The sequence below is a fragment of the Danio rerio genome, chromosome 8 (genome assembly GCF_049306965.1).
Source record: "Danio rerio strain Tuebingen ecotype United States chromosome 8, GRCz12tu, whole genome shotgun sequence".
Lineage (NCBI taxonomy): Eukaryota > Metazoa > Chordata > Actinopteri > Cypriniformes > Danionidae > Danio > Danio rerio.
In genome coordinates, this window is record NC_133183.1 from 13262794 (window position 1) to 13282445 (window position 19652).

The 19652-nt window shown below is 34.2% G+C and overlaps 1 protein-coding gene and 1 long non-coding RNA gene across 3 annotated transcripts in view; one reads left to right on the forward strand and one right to left on the reverse strand.

Moving 5' to 3' along the window:
• The first annotated feature begins 1272 nt into the window (after positions 1-1272).
• Positions 1273-19652, forward strand: part of atp2a2a (ATPase sarcoplasmic/endoplasmic reticulum Ca2+ transporting 2a) — a 57747-nt gene continuing 39367 nt past the window's right edge. The window contains exons 1-6 of one of the 2 annotated variants that reach the window (XM_021478220.2): positions 1273-1448; positions 1563-1722; positions 4589-4606; positions 4693-4775; positions 7835-7939; positions 9142-9280. In XM_021478220.2, coding sequence (XP_021333895.1) covers positions 1605-1722; positions 4589-4606; positions 4693-4775; positions 7835-7939; positions 9142-9280 — 463 coding nt within the window. In that variant the 5' untranslated portion in view covers positions 1273-1448; positions 1563-1604. 2 annotated transcript variants of the gene reach the window in all.
• Positions 1363-3514, reverse strand: LOC141375583 (uncharacterized). The gene is made up of 2 exons (XR_012384130.1): positions 2863-3514; positions 1363-1968 (listed from the first exon to the last, which is right to left on the reverse strand). It is a non-coding gene; the product is annotated as an uncharacterized lncRNA (long non-coding RNA).

The window sequence follows — 19652 nt, forward strand, 5'->3', positions numbered from 1 at the left end:
GTGTATATATGATAAGAAATGCAACTACTAACTTATTCTTCGAATTCTCCAACAAAAAAATCGAATTGCTCCAAGAGGGAAATCATATTGGTCAGCGTTAATAGAAGATATTGATTGGAACATGCTTCTCCAATATAAATATGTAATCCCAAACAAAGCAAAGGAAATCCATTTTAAAATTCTACACAAAATATTTCCGGTCAATGCATTTATCTCAAAATTTACTGATATTGTAGATACTTGTTCCTTTTGTCAGGAAAATGAGGAAACGCTCATGTTTTTTCAATGTAAAATCTCACAAAAGTTTTGGTCAGATCTGTATAATTATTTGAATAAATCCCAATCAACAAAACAAATCTTTAAACTGAAAGAAATTATTTGTTATTATTCTAGTCTTAAGAGTAAAAATGAAGAATATATATTTAACTCTTTTATATTACATGCCAAATTCTTTATCCACAAACAATAATTTCTTAAATCCTCTCCCTTATTTGCCCATTTTTAATTGAAATTGATTCCTTGCTTAAAGCTTTATGTCTATCTAACAACAAAAAATTCTGCAAGTTAATATAAACTTATGAAAATATCATGCTTCCAGTATGTAAGTAATTAATGCTTTCTGTATTTCTTGATTTAATTTAATTTTGTACTTCCCCTTTCTTCATTTGTTCTTTTTTCTTCTCTTTCTATTACTTTTTTAATTTTTACTTATTGTTCTTATCACTTTATAATTGTATTCTAGTCTTCTACAGATTACTTCCTGATTTATATTGAAAATTTCTTCTTTTCTAAATAAAAGTTTATAAAAAAAAAAACATACTGTATATCAACACCTTGACCGTCACCGCACTGTGTAAGCTCAGTCTTGAAAACGGTAAATGCACGTGATAGAATAATTTATCAAGAGAAGGTTTAGACAAAAAATATGTACAGAAAAAGTTCCATCAAATCCAAATGGGTTCAAAACAAAAACAAAACGAAACGGCAAAGTACACAGACAGCTTTCCAAGAACACTTCACCTGTGAGTTCTAACAACTACCTGCGTCTGAGGGGTGGGGCAAAAGTTATGTCAACTGCTTTGAGTGACAGAACGACACACCAATAAACAAGCAGCTGCTCCACATACGTCAGCGCTGAATCGAGCCAATGACGATTGATTGGATGTTGAAGGACTCCGCGGACGCGCGCCGTCCAATCAGCGTGCTCCACATGCGGCAGAGAGGCAGTATTGAGTCTCCTGCAATAAAACAAGAGTAACCGCCACTTCCATCACCAGTGAACGGACGAGAAGGACGGCGAAAGGGGTCGAGCGTCACATTTCCAGGCAGGCAGAGGCTTGGACGGGGCTGATTGTGATGTACTAAGCAAGGAGCTTTTCTTTGGCGTTCACTGACACACATTTCTTTGGGGCACAAGAAGAAGACTGTTTGGATAAGACTCCTGGAAGGTGCATTTGCCCGTCTCAACTTTCCACATATGTTCTTCATTGTGGATGTCAATGCATGTGTCACTCATAGGCATATTCTTATATTTTTGTTCTTCCTTTTTTTTTGTAAACAAGGCAGATTTCTTGACTTGAGCGGGATTCTCTTCCCATCTAACCATGGAGAACGCTCACACCAAGAGTGTGGAAGAAGTTTATAGTAATTTCAGCGTCAACGAGAGCACGGGACTGACTTTAGACCAGGTGAAAAGGAATAGAGACAAATGGGGTCCTAACGGTACGTCTGATACATTCTGTTCTTCAGCGTCATGTCAGCCAGCTGAAGTTGACATGAAATTGTTTTACATTTGTTGCAATCAGCCGGCAGGAGCGTCCGAAACATCTGACGTCATCAAACACGCTTTATGGCAAGCCGTAATAACAATAATTTTAGTTAAAACCAACTGCTTCTGCTGTAGATTTTCCCCCAGTAAGCAATCCCATTATTATTAGTATGTTTTTTTTACCTTTTAATTTTGTTTTACTTGATTGTTGAGTTTGAGCTTTCCATGTATGAAATTGTTAGAGTGTCCAGTAGGCATGGGACGATAACCGTTTTCAAGGTATATCGCGGTTTGGTAAAGTAAAGGTTTGAAAACTGCCAAAATTTTCTGCTATACAGTTCCTAAGGTCTGTGGAAAATTTTTCTTATTCATGTTTTTTTTTTTAAGTTTTAGGACAACAGTATCTTCAGCTGAAAAAAATATCCAAACATTTTGTTTTAAATTATAAAGACATCTGTGTTTTTGAAACAAACAAATGATTTATTTGAATTATTCAGGCATATCCTGACATGTTTACTGCTCCAAAATATTTTTATTATTATTTTTAAATGTTTCTCAAAATAAAATCTATTGTGTTCAAAGAGGGGAAAAAGTTTTTGGGTTTTTACCCAAAATGTATAGATAGATAGTAGTGATCACAATACTGTGAAACAGTGAAATCTTTATCCAAGGTTATCATACTGTCAGAATTAGGCATGGGCTGACATAAGATTCTGATGGTATAATAACCTTGGTTAAAAATATCACGGTATTATGATTACTGCTCTAAAATATATTCTTTTTAAATGTCTGAGTAAAAACCAAAACTTTTTTTTCTTTCTTTTGAACTCGATATAATTTATTTTGGAAGATCAACATATCAGGCTAAATGAATTGACTTCTGCTGTCTTCATTTGTTTCAAAATTAGATTTTATTTTTAACAATTTAAAGCGGCATCTTTACATATCTTTGCTGCTGAAGATGCTGCTGACCTAAAAACCAAAACAAAAAAACTAATACATAAACCAAAAAAAATCGTACACATACCTTAGGCACGGTATAGCAGAAAATGTTAACAGTTTGAAAACCTTTACTTTTCCAAACCGCGATATACCTTGAAAACGATTATTATCCCATGCCTAGTCAGAATCTTATACCGGCCCATGCCAAGTGTCCAGTTGTTCCTTGCATTTTTAATTTTACTATTAAGTTGTAAGCTGTTATTCTGAATAGTCCTTACATATGCAACGTGGAAAAAGTAGTTGTAGCTATATGGAGTTAAAAAAGTAATAGGGCTGGGCGATTTAGTGTAAAATTAAAATCTCGATTAATTGAATGTTTTAAATCTATTACGATTAATGTATGTTTTATGTAATGGACAGTATATGCCGTCTTGAGGTCTCTCGTGGATGCAGAAGTAATAAAGGCTTAACAGAGCAGGGTCACGTGACTCCACATGTACAGTAGTAGGGAAAGTAATTGAAAAATTGACCTGGAAAAATTAGCTCGGTTATAGGTTCTGAATGTCAGTTTTGATTAATCGCCAAGCCCTACTATATAATCCTTGCAGGAATTATGGTATCTATTATGATCCAAAAAATTACTTTTACTATTACCGTATATTGACTGTTTTTAAGTAATGACGGTTAAAGTCATTTAAAAAGGACTGTTTTAAATAATTATTCACACACACGGCATTGTTGGCTTACAAAATTCAAACAAACATCATCCTGTTGCACTACTACACTTGATTTTGGTTTTATTGTAAAAAAAAAATAAATAAATAAAAAAAAAATTGTTAAATGAGAATATGAAATATTTGATGGCATACTTCACAAAACAAAGATAATTTAATGTTCACAAATGTTTTATTTTGATTAGATTTTTAAATAAATTGGTCTTGCACTTCATATTTTCATGTTTTCGGTTGTATATGTATTAATTCCGGTACTATTACTCTAAACCGATATTAACCATTTGGTAGAGGCTGATAATTTTAAGCGTTACGCGTGTTAACTAGCGACATTAAGAGTTAAAAAAAATGCAATCCAAAAGAAAATTTCTTGGTGGGGTAGTTAAAGGGTTAAGTCATAAGCAGTTATTTTGAATAGTCTTCTCCTAATGTTCATAGTGATTAGTAAACAGGGAATTCATAATAGTGAATATTTGAATATAATGGAAACTGGTTACCTTAATGTAAGAATAAATGTTAAAACGGCTTGCCATATGCTTTTTTTTCTCTTCACAGAATTAAGCTGAAAGACATGTTGAAATCTTACCTGTTTGTTATGTGACAATCAAAGCATCATCTTTCTTTTTCTTTTTTTCTTAAATTAAAACTGGGCATGAAAATATTCCAGTCAGCAGAAGAGCTTGTAAAGGTTTCACTGCATGTGCTAAATTTCCTTTTGGATTTGAATCAAATATTTATTCCAATTTCTTTCTTTCTTTCTTTCTTTCTTTCTTTCTTTCTTTCTTTCTTTCTTTCTATCTTTCTATCTATCTATCTATCTATCTATCTATCTATCTATCTATCTATCTATCTATCTATCTATCTATCTATCTATCGTGAATTTTAATATACTATCCATCTATCTTTCTATCTATGTACCATCTGTATCGTATCTAGCTATCTACAGTATCGTATCTATAGTATTTTATCTATAGTATCTACAGTATCATATTTATAGTATCGTATCTATAGTATTGTATCTATAGTATCGTATAGTATATAGTATCTATATATACACACACACACACACACTATTTATGTACAATGTATAGTGCATTTTTGTGACTTTATGCTTTCTCTTTTTCATATCATTCAATAACCCACACAGAGTTGCCTGCAGAGGAAGGTAATAATTAATTCATAATCTGTAGCATGTTGTTAATCTTGCTCTTCTAGTCTGATTCTGAAATGTCTGATTTAAATGTTCGACAGGAAAGTCAATATGGGAGCTTGTCATTGAGCAGTTTGAAGATTTACTTGTGCGGATTCTTCTACTGGCAGCTTGCATATCTTTTGTAAGTACATGTTCTGGCAGATTTCTGTAATTATTACAGTTATGTGATATTCTTGGAGTGCAAACATGGTCAGCCATTTGTCAGCTGGGCTTCTCAGTACATATTCGTGTCAGGTGTTGATGGCTTTACACGAGAAAGGAAGCATAGCAATTGCATGCACTCAAATAAGCAGCCAGAGGAGCTGTGAAAGTGAAGATGTCTTGTTAGCTTAGTCACCGTGTCTTTGATTACTCACAGATCAGAAAGGCTAAACGGCTGAGGAAGCGCAACTCCTTAGGAATGGTGACAACAGCATTCAGTGAGATTGAGTGTCTGTCACTAGCTGCCAAATGAGACGTCTTGGTAGTGCGCTGCTGTTTTATGACTGGGGGTTAAGGACCTCTTGATAAATGGGCCTAGATCGTTTACCACTGAATGAAAAGACATGTGGTTGTTTTGCTTGGAGATTTAAAGGGGTGGTAAGGTCAGGCTGTCAAGCAGATTTATGGATGAGATCAATGTATTATATAGAGCTGGTGTTAGTGGTTCAAGATCTTATAAAATAAAAGTTTGTAGGTTCACAGTGTGCAGTTTACCTTCATCTTTATATTAAATTGTATGTTAATTTGTCCACGCTTATATGTACATACACATTTTAATATTTAATTTTAATGTACAACTTAATTTGTAATAAGCTGTAATTTACTTTAAAAATATTTAGTAGTTTATTATAATCAAGTAAATGTAATATTTGATTTTTTGTATTGTTGTTGTTGTTGTTGTTGTTATTATTATTATTATTATTATTAATAATAATAATTATTGTTATAATTTTATAAGTATCACATTTAATTGCATATAGTAAATTGTTAAATGATTACCTTATAATTTATATTAAAAGCTATTAAAATTAAGATAAATATCAATTATTTTTTTAAAATATTGTTTATTAATAATAATAATAATAATAATATTTATTTATTTATTATTAATTTATTATTATTATTATTATTATTATTATTATTATTATTATTATTATTATTATTATTTTTAGGGGTTTTCACCTTTACTAGGATAGGACAGTGGAGATTTTACTGACAGGAAAGTGTGGGTAGCAGTGATGGGGAAGAATCGGCAAAGGACTTCGAGCCGGGAATTGAACTCGAGACGCCATTAGCACCTTGGTGCTATGTGTTAACGCGCTAACCACTAGGCTATTAGTGCTGACAATTGTTATTATTTCTAATAATAATAATATCTACTAATATATCTACATATTTAAAAAAAATATTTAATAGTTTATAATACGCAATTAAACGTAATATTTACTAATTTACTTTTTGATTATTATTATTATTATTATTATTTTGTAAATATTTCATTTAATTGTAAGTAATACACTATTAAATTATTACATTTAACATTTATATTAAAAGCTATTAAAATTAAGATGTATATAAATTATTTTTTGATGATGATGATGATGATGATTATAATAATGATGATGATTATTATTATTATTATTTTCGTAATCTGTTTTTATCATAATAATATGATCTAATTTTTCAACAGTATGATGGTAAAGGTTACAAAAATTTATTGGATTATTTAATATATATAACATTAATTCTTTAATTTATTGTACACTTAATAATATTAATAATAGTAATAATATTTTCGTAAATATTACATTTAGTTGTAAATAATAAATAAACTATATAAAATAATATTATTAATAATTAATAGTTTTATTATTTATTATTATAAATAATTAATAGTTTATAATACGCAATAAATGTCATTTACTAATTTACTTTTTGATTATTATTATTATTTTGTAAATATTACATTTAATTGTAAATAATAAACTATTAAATGATTACATTTAAAATTTATAATAAAAGCTATTCAAAATAAACATGTTTATAAATTATTTTAAAATTATTATTATTATTATTATTATTATTATTTTCATCATAATTTTTTTTAATAATAGTAATGTATTGTACAGTATGATGATAAATATATATATTTTTTCCCAGTACTGGGTTGCAGCTGGAAGGGCATCCACTGCGTAAGACATATGCTGGAAAAGTTGGCCGTTCATTCCACTGTAATGAAGGGACCCCTTAGTAATGAAGGGACTAAACCGAAAAGAAAATAAATGAATGAATAATAATAGTTTTCATAAAATTATAGAAATTAATTGCATTACTATTTATTGTAATATTCATTTATGTTTTAGATATTAATTCCTATGTCACACCTATACATTAGTTTGAATATTATTTTATTTAATTTTAAAACATTTTAAACATTATTAAAATAAAATGTGATTTCTAAAATCAAAGTAATGGTAGGATGGTTGATCCTCATGCTTTGTCTACCCAAAAAGACATTACAGTTCATACAGCAGCTGATGAAACTGGCTGGTCGGGTTGAAGTAGAGAGGTATGCCAGCAGAGATACTGAGGTGTTGGACTCTGTGATTTGACAGCTGTCTCGTACTTGGCTGTGTAAGAGGGCATCTCTGTCGGCCAAATTAAGCTTCTGACCTTCAGTTACTAGCCTTTCATTTCCACAGACAGACCAGCAGCTCTCATGAGAACCACAAAGATTTTAGTTTATCTGAGTGGAGAAAAAAAGGTGTAAAATTTCACCGCTTCATTGGCATGCAAAACTCCTCTCTGAGTTGCAATAAAAGTGTGTGCTTAATGACCTGAAGGAAAGTAAACCACTTTTGTAGCTTCCTATTTTAGCAGGAGCTTGTACATAAAAACATACAGTATGTAAATGAGGGAAATAAAAGATATCGTGCTGGGACTGCAGTGTAATCTCCAGTCATTAAAACATGCAGCTTAGTTTTTATTCCCCCTGAAGTTTAAACTGGTTTCAGATCATGCCCTTTATGCAGTCCAAACAGAATCTCATGTGAATAGCTTCTAAGGGAAAATGTCAATTGCGCGTCTCGTCTCGAATCTTGATCCTCTAGTCTTGAAATATCCACAGGGTGTTTTGAATGTGAAACACTTGATTAGATGTAACAGGACGTGCTGTGACATGACTTTTTTTGTCTGCAGGTATTAGCCTGGTTCGAGGAGGGGGAGGAAACTATCACTGCCTTTGTGGAGCCTTTTGTAATCTTACTGATTCTTATAGCTAATGCCATCGTCGGCGTTTGGCAGGTCAGTAAACAGATTGTTTATCTTAAAAAATTGAAATATCTAATGTTGCTTTTTGCAAAAGTATGTAAATCATATGATAATTAGTTGGTCAACTGCATTCTATACCTCATGCATACATAAACTAAAGAGAGATTGTATAGTAGGATTAGGAAAACTGGTCAGAAAGGAAAATAAGATTCGTATTTATCTTAAAAGTAAAATCAGACACCATCGCTTAACTATTCTCTATTGTGCACATGCGCACACACACACGCAAACACACGCACACACACACACACACACACACACACACACACACACACACACACACACACTCACACACATAAAATAGAGGACAGATAAACCAAACGAAATTATTTTATTTTACTTTATTTCATTTATTACATTGATCTTTCTTCTAACCCCAACAATCTATTTTGTACTCCATATATACACATATATATATATATATATAATACGTTTTATTGATTTTTATATAATGTTTTTGTACAAATTATTTATTATATTTTTATGCATTTTATATTTTTATTTATTAATTATTATTATTATTATTATTATTATTATTAACAATATTTTAAATAAGTTAAAAAAAAGCAATAATATGCAAGTGGTATGACCAATTGACCAATCACCGTTGGTCAAATGTATTACAGACAATAAAGGGATATATTAAAATAAGAATATGAAGTAAGTGTTATTTAAATGTTGACAGATGCATCTTTAGCAGTTATATATAACATATATATTAAAATATTGAATGGTTTATTTTTTATTTAGTTATTTATATTTATTTTATTTTTAATATTACAGATGTATTACAGAAAATAACAGAATAAAGTAAAATAAGAATATGAATTAAGTGTTAAATGTTGCGACAATTAAATGTTAATAGATGCATCTTTATCAATTTGTGTATGTTTGTGTGTGTTAGTTTGTGTGTGTTTGTCTCTGTGGGTCTGTGTGTTTAATTTTTTTATTGTATTTATTTACAAATAAATATTTATTTATTTATTTGTAAATAAAATGATTTAGTGGAGGGCTAATCATTTTGACTTCAACTAAATATTTTAAATTATATATATATATATATAAGTTTGTATTTAATTTTTTATTTATTCATTTTTTTTTGTTTGTTTAATTTATTTATTATTATATTTATTTATTATTTATATTCTCAACTTGTTTTATATTATCCATCTCAGGAACGTAATGCAGAAAATGCCATTGAAGCCCTCAAAGAGTACGAGCCAGAGATGGGCAAGGTGTACCGTCAGGACAGGAAGTCCGTGCAAAGGATCAAAGCCAAAGACATCGTGCCTGGAGACATAGTGGAGGTCGCTGGTGAGTGCTGCGTTTTATATTATGAAGACAATGTGATCTGTGCGTTGCTCGGTCCAGTCTAAAAGCAGTTATTAGCGAGGTCACTGCACTTATGGGTTGTTATATGAGATAATAACACGCTCTCAGCTCTGTATGAACCCTGTTCAGCTTCAATTTAGGAGTAAAGGTATTTTTGGTTACACCTGTTGATTCTCAGAGGATTGTGTGCGTCAGTTCTCATCACATGTTCGTCAGCGGTCATGCTCTTTCCCAGAAGCATGGCTATATCGGTTGATGGCTCCATTGGTTTGCTTCTCATAGTTTTGCTTCATTTGTACAGTTGAAGTTAGAATTATTAGCCCGCCTGTATATTTTGTTCATCAATTTCTGTTTAACAGAGAAGATGTTTTTCTAAATATAATAGTTTTAATAACTCTGATTTATTTTATCTTTGCCATGATGACAGTAAATAATATTAGACTAGATATTTTTCAAGACATTACTATACAGCTTAAAATGACATTTAAAGGCTTAACTGAATTAAGTTAGGCAAGTCACTGTATAATGTGGTTAATAATTTTGACCTTAAAATGTTTTATAATATAAAACAATAAGACATTCTTCAAAGGAAACCGTAATATATGAAATACTGTGAAGATTTACTTGTTAAACATCATTTGGGAAAATTTTGAAAAAGTGAAAATTCAGTGGAGGCCCAATCATTTTGACTTCAACAGTATGTGGAGAGAGAGCTGCTTGATTACTCTTTGAAAGATTGTCATCTAGATACAAACACAGGCATGATGACATTAAATTGTTTAATAAATCTTTAACCATTATCGTCATTTCTGTTACAGAAAATGTACTTCTCACAGAAGTGCTGGGGTATTTGTTTATAGTAAAATCACTGGGAAACATCCATACACATGCACATACATGCACTACGGTCAATTTAACTTACCCAATTCACCTATAGTTGAGCCATCGTGCCGCCTTTTTAAAATTGTATTGGATAATTAATATTAATTATTACGGACAATTTAGCCTACCCAATTCACCTGTATCGCATGTCTTTGGACTTGTGGGGGAAACCGGAGCATCTGGAGGAAACCCAAGCATGGGTAGAACATGCAAACTCCACACAGAAAAGCCAACTGACCCAACTGAGGCTTGAACCAGCGACTTTCTTGCTGTGAGGTGAACATGCTATCTACTGCGCCAGAATGCAGCCCTTTTAAATGAATTGAAACAACACAATTCTTAAGAGTCTTTTTGGGTCAATTCAAAGTTTTCTGTTCAGATAAACCACAATTATGTTCTACTTAACCCTAGTATATTCAGTGGAGCTTGTGCACTAGCCTGCTAATATTGACGGGCTCGTGCGAGTAAACGGCTTTTCAACTCGTTTTACGCTTGAGCAAATAAGTAAATGCCAAAGACTATTTAACTGATTACATTGTATTTACATTACATAATTAATGCTATAAAATGAATCGTATAAAATGAAAAAAAAAGAAGTGTCAATGATGTAGTAGTTAAGGTGTCAACTAATGCACTCCAGTGCTCACGGTGACCTGAGTTTGATTCCCGCCTCCCGGTACCATGCCAGTCATTTCCCTATCTGCTCCCCGTGCTTTCCTGCCAATACTCTCTACTATTTAATACATTTAAAGGTGAAAACCCCCAAAAAATAATTATTAAAAATGGAAAACATTAACCATTCACCTGAAGTTTATCAGTATTGGAAGAAACACTAGCTCGACATATACCCTACACACATGAAACCACTGTTAAAAAAACTTAAGTGAAAAACAAAGTTCAAAAGATTCTATCAAAAATGTTGATTCATCCACAGAGTCGGGTAAAATCTTTAAGGGCGTACTTGCACTATGCTTTGGCGCGGTATGCTTGTAGTGTGAGTGCAAAACGCGCCAAAGCCTGAAACTGAAAGCGAGACGTGACTTTAAGGGACTGTTTCATATGGATTTATTAATCAATCTTACTGTAAATGAACGCAAACTGCCGTAGATTATTAAAGACACCTTTAGCAGACCTCCTCATTCCTGCAGCACGAGGACTTTATGATTGTTTATGAGCGCCAAAAGTGGCGGATCTGTTGGGCGAAATATCTAACTGCGTGTCACTGCATCCCTAAAGACTGCTTGGCGAAATATTTGACTGCCTTAAGTCCCCGAGTCATTCAGTCAAACCATTTAAATAATAAACTGATCTTAAACTAAAAACTGAACTACCCTGATCCTGTTACTATGACCATTTATGTGAAGCTGCTTTGACAATCTACATTGTAAAAGCGCTATACAAATAATGCTGAATTGAATGGAATTGAATTGAATAATACTCATTCAAATTAAAGGTATTTAATTTACTTCTGCAATTAACCATTTATTATAACATGCAATATGTAATTTAATGTTACAGAGATAGAAAAGCCTTGAAATAAAAGCTGTGATAAGGAAGCCCAAAATTGTCTTCATGTGAGATCTGTGAATGGATTTGGGCAACTGATGCATTAAAGAACTTTATTTTATCAGCACTGCTTGAACGTTTCCTTTCTGCGGACCAATTGGTTCTTTTTATCGCTTTTGTGCATATTGATAATTCTTCTGTTTGACGCTGATAGGCTGTTCAGAATCAGATTATGGAATGGTTTAATTATAACCCACAGTGACAATGGTGCAGATGACAGGTGTCGGCCCTGGGCCCATCGCCCACCCCTTCTGCAGCGTCCCACTGAATGCAGCATGTGACGTCAGATAGAATCCAGACAGACTGCAAAGTCACCTTGGAGAGGTCATTGCTGGAATGGTGCTCTTTGGAGGTTTCACGAATGCATCTGTTTCATAATTCATCAGTGTTAGGTGTATTTTATGCATAATGCCTTGTAGATAAATATGTGATAACAGATTTGACCGACCAACCCTGCTTCAATGTGATTAATTTAGAAAGAACAGGTCACCTGGAGCTTTTTGGCTGAATCTGGAGAGCGTTTCATAGTGTGACATCTGCGCTGATTGTTTTAAAGTGCTTTCCTGTGGTCTCTAAATCTCTGTTTCTGCTCCTGCTGAGGGTTGTGAGAATGACGCAGTCCGAGCTTCAGCGCAGCACAGCCGCTGCAGAGGACTCTGGGACTGTAAACGCTTCAGTCGTGAACAGAATTACAAATGCCGCCAGTGGCACCCTGACAGCCTATCAGTTTTGCACAGGGCCGAGCTCAGCATGCGGCCCACCTCACAGTCCCTCATTACTCATCAAACACTGTAATTAGCATAACTTACAGTCTGCTTTGATAGTCTAAGTCAAAGTGCTTTTGATATAGAAGACAACAAATATGTAGTGACTGATGTAAGGATAGTACTTGGTATAAGAGATGTTGAACTCGTAGGCTTTGCAAAAAGGCCCCTGAAATCTTAACCCTTAAATGCACACCTCTGGTTTTTCCATGACCCTTACTACCTTCCCTATTTATTCAGTTTTATTTATTTAAAGGGCACCTATTTTACCCATTTTTCAATATTTAAGATGATTCTTTTGTGTTTTCAGAATATGTATGTGTAGTTTCAGCTAAAAATACTCATCGTATTATTTGTTATACCTTTATATGTTGTCTTTTATAATTGTACTGACATGCGGATGTTGTGATGAATTATAGCGATTTTACTGACCTTATTACAAACATGCACTGTTTTAACAACGTTTTAAACTTGTAAAACTCATTCTTAAGGTGCAGATGATCACAGAGCGCTGAACAGATCTTTTAATCCCAGCTGCTTTGTGCAAGTCCTGTCTTGTGGATATGTTTATAAGCGTTACTCTCGGGACATGTTAATACAAGGCTGTTAAAACTGCACTCCTACGTCACGTTCCAGTTCTTTTTATTGTGGTTTTGCCTTTTATATGGAATAGTATTTTGACTGGAAGTGGATTTGGAGGTGAGTGGGAATGGGAAAGGTCCAAGAGTTGGGACACAAACTTGGGATGTCAGTACAGTACCCATGAGGCTATCAGCATTGATAGAACACCTCCTCCTTTTTGTTACGCACAATATACCATGGGGAAAAAAATTTAAAACGTATATCTGTTTTCAAATAAATTTTTATTTAAAGCATATAATGTCTAGAGTTATATGATGGAGTATTTTTCTGTGCAACAATTAAATGCGATGACTCTTTAAGAGCAAATCATCTTTTATTCCTTATGGTGGGAATGTCTGATACGCAATCGTATGAATTCCACAGGATTAAAACCAAAGAATCTCATCAGCAAAAAAATAATATAAAATTGCTTGAGGGGTTGCTCTGCAGATGAAGGCAGATCTAGCAGTCAGCTTTCAAAATATATTTTCAAAAGCATCATTTCTAATGACTTTAACATGTATAATTAAGGTTGTCTCATAACTTACTGATCCATCCATGTTCTGTATATGACTGGGGCACTAAAGACCTAAATATGTAATAATGATTGGCAAAAAATGTGGAAATGTCAAGGTCATGATACCCAGTGAATTCATTTATTTGTTTATTGATTTATCCATCCTTCCAACTTTCAACTTGGGATGCCTGTTGGGTCTTAAAAAATCTTCATGTCTTAAATTACAAAAAGTAAATTTTAAGCCTTAAAAAGTCTTAAATTCATTGAAATATTGTGTTATAGGTAGGGCCACATAGAATCTGCAGATGTTTTTTGCTATTTCTGTGGAGAATATTAGTAAAAGTCTGCAGAATTATTTTGGGAGTATCATAACTAAAACCTTAATATAAGAAATAAAAAAATAATATCTTAACTTTTATTGTTTAAAATGCATATCCAATTAGATTAACTTTATTTGGTAAATAAAGCAAGTTTGTTATATAATATCTCTAGCAAAAGACAGAAAATAATACTGTACAAACTGCATTGTACATAAATCAGATAAACATTTTCACATTAGTCAATAATATTACTGAAATTAATAAAAAAAACTGAATAAATATAGATTTCCACACATTTACTCAAGTAAATAAACAGAATTGATGATGGGCTGAAAATCCTCTGAATTCTGTGCACGCATAGTCCGGGTGGGCCTAGTCTTAGGTCTTAATTAATTTTAAACGGGTCTTAATTTTGCTTTGTCCAAGTAAAGCTACTCAATTGGGTCAACAACCATTCCATCACCAACAATCCATCTCAATAAAACCTTCTTTTTTTATATATATATTTAGTTTTTTAGTTTTTTTGAAAGGAGATACGATTTACAACAGCTGTTAGACATTTTTACAACAAATTCTCCGTTAAAATGAAAAGAAAACAAAAATAATTGATTCATCATGATAATACCGGTAATAAACTGCTAAAAAAAACTAATATTTTCTCTATTAGAAGTCTTAAAAGGGTCTTAAAGTCGTAGGTTTGACTGGATGAAACCTGCAGACACCTGGTTGTTCCTCAAACAGCATAGAATAGAGCTACCAATGCTGAGGTCACAGGTTAGGTTAGCTGCTACTTTTATATAATTATGGATTGATCCATCTAAGTTGCATTATTTGTGTTTTTCCTACCCAAACTTGGAAATGGATTAACACAGTTTTTAAAAAAAATGCTTTCATGAAGCCACATCATTATGATGTCATTAGCAACAAACAAAAAAACCTTTCTGGCCAAACCGATTTCTGACATTTTTTCCATGCTCTAGGATTGGTCACTCTGTCCTGCAATGTTTTGTTGCTGATAGTTTGAGTCATCCTTACTTTTCCCAACTCTTATTAAAGCCAATAAAACGTTCTGACGTGTGTACAGTGCAGAAGCCGACAGTCAAGTGGAAGGGCTCCAGCTTTAACAGCTGTTCCCATTGTTCACTCAGAGAGATGACCTTATAGGGCAGTGCCCATGATGTACAACCTCTTTCACCCTCGTGTACCCGCTTTCACATTGGCCTTGCCCATTAGCACAAGCTGTGCTCTGGGAATTTAAGCACCCATGCGGGATGGCATGCAGCCTTCCGCTGGACCTGGTAACCATCGCCTATCACTGCAGGGTCTTGCAGCAAGTGGCAGGAACCTAGCAGGTGTTTGATGTCCTTCGCTTGTGGCAGATGAATGTTAAAATGAACGAGAGTAAAGGAGATACTAGTCATTTATTAGCCAACAGTTGATCAGTGATTCTCATCACACATCTGAGTGGTCAATCTGAATCATTAATTTATAGTTTGTAGGCATTTAAAAGTTGCTATTAATGAGGCAAGTTAATTCATCTGTCACTACTGTAGTTATTGGAGCAAAAAACACAATGCCTAATTAGTCAATTTTTTTTGTTAAAATGTGTGCTGCTTTACAGAAAATGACACCAATTTGAGGGTAACAGTGTGCTAAGAGAGCTTTAGCTCCGCCCCCTCTTTTAGAGCGCTGAAGATGTAATCAACTATTCCTAGGGGCTCTATTTTGACGGTCCATGCGCAAAAGCGCAACTGCAGGGTGCAAATGCTTTCAGGGCGTGTCAGGACGCGTTTTTGCTAATTTAAGGACGGGAAATCTGCCTTGTGCTTCGGCGCATGGTCTAAAAGGGTTGAGTTTATTTCCTTAATGAGTTATAGGTGTGTTTTAAGAATAAACCAATTAGAGTCTCATCTCCCATTACCTTTAAGACCCAGCTGTGTCGCGCCAAGAGCGCATTCGCTATTTACAGGACGCAAAGTAAGTCTAAGTGGAAAAAATTAGCACTTCACAAGCAAACAGTTAACAGTTTTTTTTAACAGAAAACTGTTAAACAGAGCATCTACTGCATGAGAATGAGTGATAATGGATCACTTTCACTTTCGCTCTTGGATAGGGAAACCTTTACGCACAGACATCAATTAGTCTATAAATAAATACTTTTGTTTGTTAAGCGCAAATATTCGTTTCAAAACTATTTCTAAATTCAGTTCCAATTTCCAGCAAACGAATAAATGAATAATAATAGCAAAATGTGCTCAAAAACCTGAGTTATATCCTAAAACACATGCTGTGCCCCATATGGTCTAAAACCTGACAGGTGGGCAAATCTAAGCTTGTTTTTAATAAAACAAATATAAATAAGGATATAATAAATAATACTGCTAATAATAATAACATTATACAAAAGCAAATTGTTATGAATGAACTGAAAAAGCCTCCCGAGATGAAGAAGACATAAAAGCAGTGGTTTTTCATATTTATGTAGGCTAGAAAATAATATGTTATGTAATATTTTAATCCTTTATATTTATATTCTATATCTATTCCTATTATATACTATATATATCCTTAATATTTACATTTTTTCATATGTAAAGATATTTGCCTATTGCTCTCTTGTGCGTATTAAGCAGTGCGTAAGCGAGGCGCAACTCTGCGCCGGAGTTTAGACCGGGTTAGTTTTGGTCTAATGAAAAATCTATTATAGTTTATAAAAATAGCAACGCACCAGCGGTCCGCCTCAGAATGCCTTCCTTTTTAGACCAGAACGCCTATGGGCGCACATCTGAGCGCTAATGCTTTTGCTATTTAAACAGCGTAGCGCAACGCCTCAAAACGACTCTTGCACCAAGCTGAAACTACCAAAAGACTACTGCGTCACGCCTTGCGCCACACTGCGCCGGGTGTATGATAGGGCCATATGCTTTAAAAATACTTAAATATTTAAATGACCATCAGCACCTCCAAGTCCGAGGCCATGGTGCTCCACCGGAAAAAGGTGGTTTGCCATCTCCAGGTTGGAGGAAAGTCCTTACCCCAGGTGGAGGAGTTTAATTATCTCGGGGTTTTGTTCACGAGTTAGGGAAGGATGGAACGAGAGATTGACAGGCGGATTGGTGCAGTGGCAGCAGTAATGCATCGATGTACCGGTCCGTTGTGGTGAAGGAGCAGCTGAGTCGAAAGGCAAAGCTCTCGATTTACCTGGTCCATCTACGTTTCTACCCTCACCTATGGTCATGAGCTTTGGGTCATGACCGAAAAGACAAGATCTAGGATACAAGCGGCCGAAATGAGTTTCCTTCGCTGGGTGGCAGAGCGCTCTCTTATGGATAGGTTGAGGAGCTCTGACACCAGGGAGGAGTTTGGAGTAGAGTCGCTGCTTCTCCACATCGAGAGAAGTCAGCTGAGGTGGCTTGGGCATCTGTTTCGGATGCCTCCAGGACGCCTACCTAGGGAGGTGTTCCAAGCATATCCCACCGGGAGGAGGCCTCGGGGAAGACCCAGGACACGCTGGAGGGATGTCTCCTAGCTGGCCTGGGAACGCCTCTGGATCCCCCTGGAGGAGCTGGAGGAAGTGTCTGGGGAGAGGGAAGTCTGGGGTTCTCTCCTAGGACTACTGCCCCCGCGACCCGGCCCTGGAAAAGCGGCAGAAAATGAATGAATGAATATTTGAATGTTTGAATGTCTTTGTAATATTCATTCATTCATTCATTTTCTTTCGGCTTAGTCTCTTGTTTATCAGGGGTCACCAGGGCGGAATGAACCACTTCTTTTTGTAATAAACTTAATTTAACGTTTTTATTGGTACAACCAGCAATTCTAATTAATTAGTTGTCTCTTTCTCCATCTTTTTTTGATTGTGTCGTGAGCAGTGCTTCATTGAGTAGTAGTCTTTTTCTTTGTTTAATGCCATTGAGTACATGATCTTAAACCTTTTTGCCTTTCTGCATTATCTTCTTATACTTTGCTTTGAAATCAAAGGTTGTAATTTGGCCCAATCCCCATTCTAGTTTTGTAAAAAGCATGATGCTAAAACATGAACACCGTTATGAATATATTAAACCATATGCTTGTTTTAGTGTAAAAATGACAAAAAATGCTACTTTGTGCATCTCCTTCTGTGCTGCCGTTGTAGGAAATTTTTGTACTCCTTGGTTTCAAGTGTGGTCCTAAAAAATCTCAGTTTCAAGGGCTATCTAGAAACTATCAATCACTTGTTGCTTAGCTTAGTTTTAATCATTGAATTGGATAAGCCCATTAGTCTTACATTCAAAAATGAAGAGCTTTTTTTCTTAGGTCAAACAATAAAATGTACATAATATTGATAAATCTAGATATACGCACTAATACAATTCACCAAACAAGAAATTATCAGGAAAAAATCATTTTACACCCAAGTATATAAATAAAAGGCAAAATACCACATACATACACAAAGATATACAAGCATAAATTAGAATAATAAAAAAACGAACAAAACAGAAAACAAATAAATAATATAAAATAAATAATTAATTAATTATACAAAGAAAAAGAAAGGGGGAAAACGGCAATTAAAATATAGGTGTCTCCTTAAAATTGTTATAAAAGGGCTCCACACTTTTTGGTGGCTTTGGTTTTATTGCAAACCCAATCTTTTTCACTTGACAAGCATGTAAGAAATCAAAAACCCATTGCCGATAAGACGTGGGAGCTGCTGACTTCCAATTCATAAGAATAAGTCAGTAAAGCTGCAAAGGCTACACTATCGGCTTGTAATGAACTTAATTCAACATAGTCTGGCAGGATTCCAAACAGTGCTGTTAAGGGGTTTGGGTCTATTGACAATGAAAAAACAGCAGAAAAACACCTAAATACTTCCCCCCCCAAAACAAAAATGAAGTGTTTTGACCATTTTTCTATTTAAAATTTAATTCTTTTCTAGTTACATCAAGTACTAAGAGCTACGAAAATTAAAAGTTACTATTTTGTAGGCTGATATGGCCAGCATAATAATAATCAAGAAAGTTTGCTGTCCTTAAGTGGGTTATTGCAATAGGGTTTACAGAAATGCAATTTAGCCCTTCTAAATGTAACATTTTTATTTTTGAGTGAACTGTCCCTTTAATAATTATTGATACATTTCAAGAAAACATCTTAAAGCATGCAACTAAGAAATGGAAAGTAGATCCACCACAAAAGGTCACCAAATTGTTTCAAAAGTCCTTAGTTATCCTAAAACACTGAATAGTACATTCTCAGGGGTTTAATTGTTATATTGAAGTTGGCGACTGTCTCTAAAACCAGATATTCTTCTTGCAAATGGCCACACCAGAAGTATGTGCACAAATCATGACTGCTTTTTTCACATTATAATGATTCAGCTTGACCCACCAACCATTCCCTGTGAATCAGATCACTATTCTATGATGACATGTGGCAAATAAAGAGCAGGCATGTTTGTTTGACCCCTGTGTCCTCCTGCGTCACCATAACAAGCATAGGAATGAATGGTGCTGTGCCACTGATGAAAGCACAAAGCTTTTAAATGAAACCATACTGCTTTCCATCACCTGACCTCCACCCGCGGAGGGTTAGGTGTGAGCTATCTTACCCAGCTGATTGATGCATGCTGGAGGTATTTTAAGATACTGAAGTGCTTTATGATATGGCAGCTGGAATGTTTGCATATACCGCATCTTCCT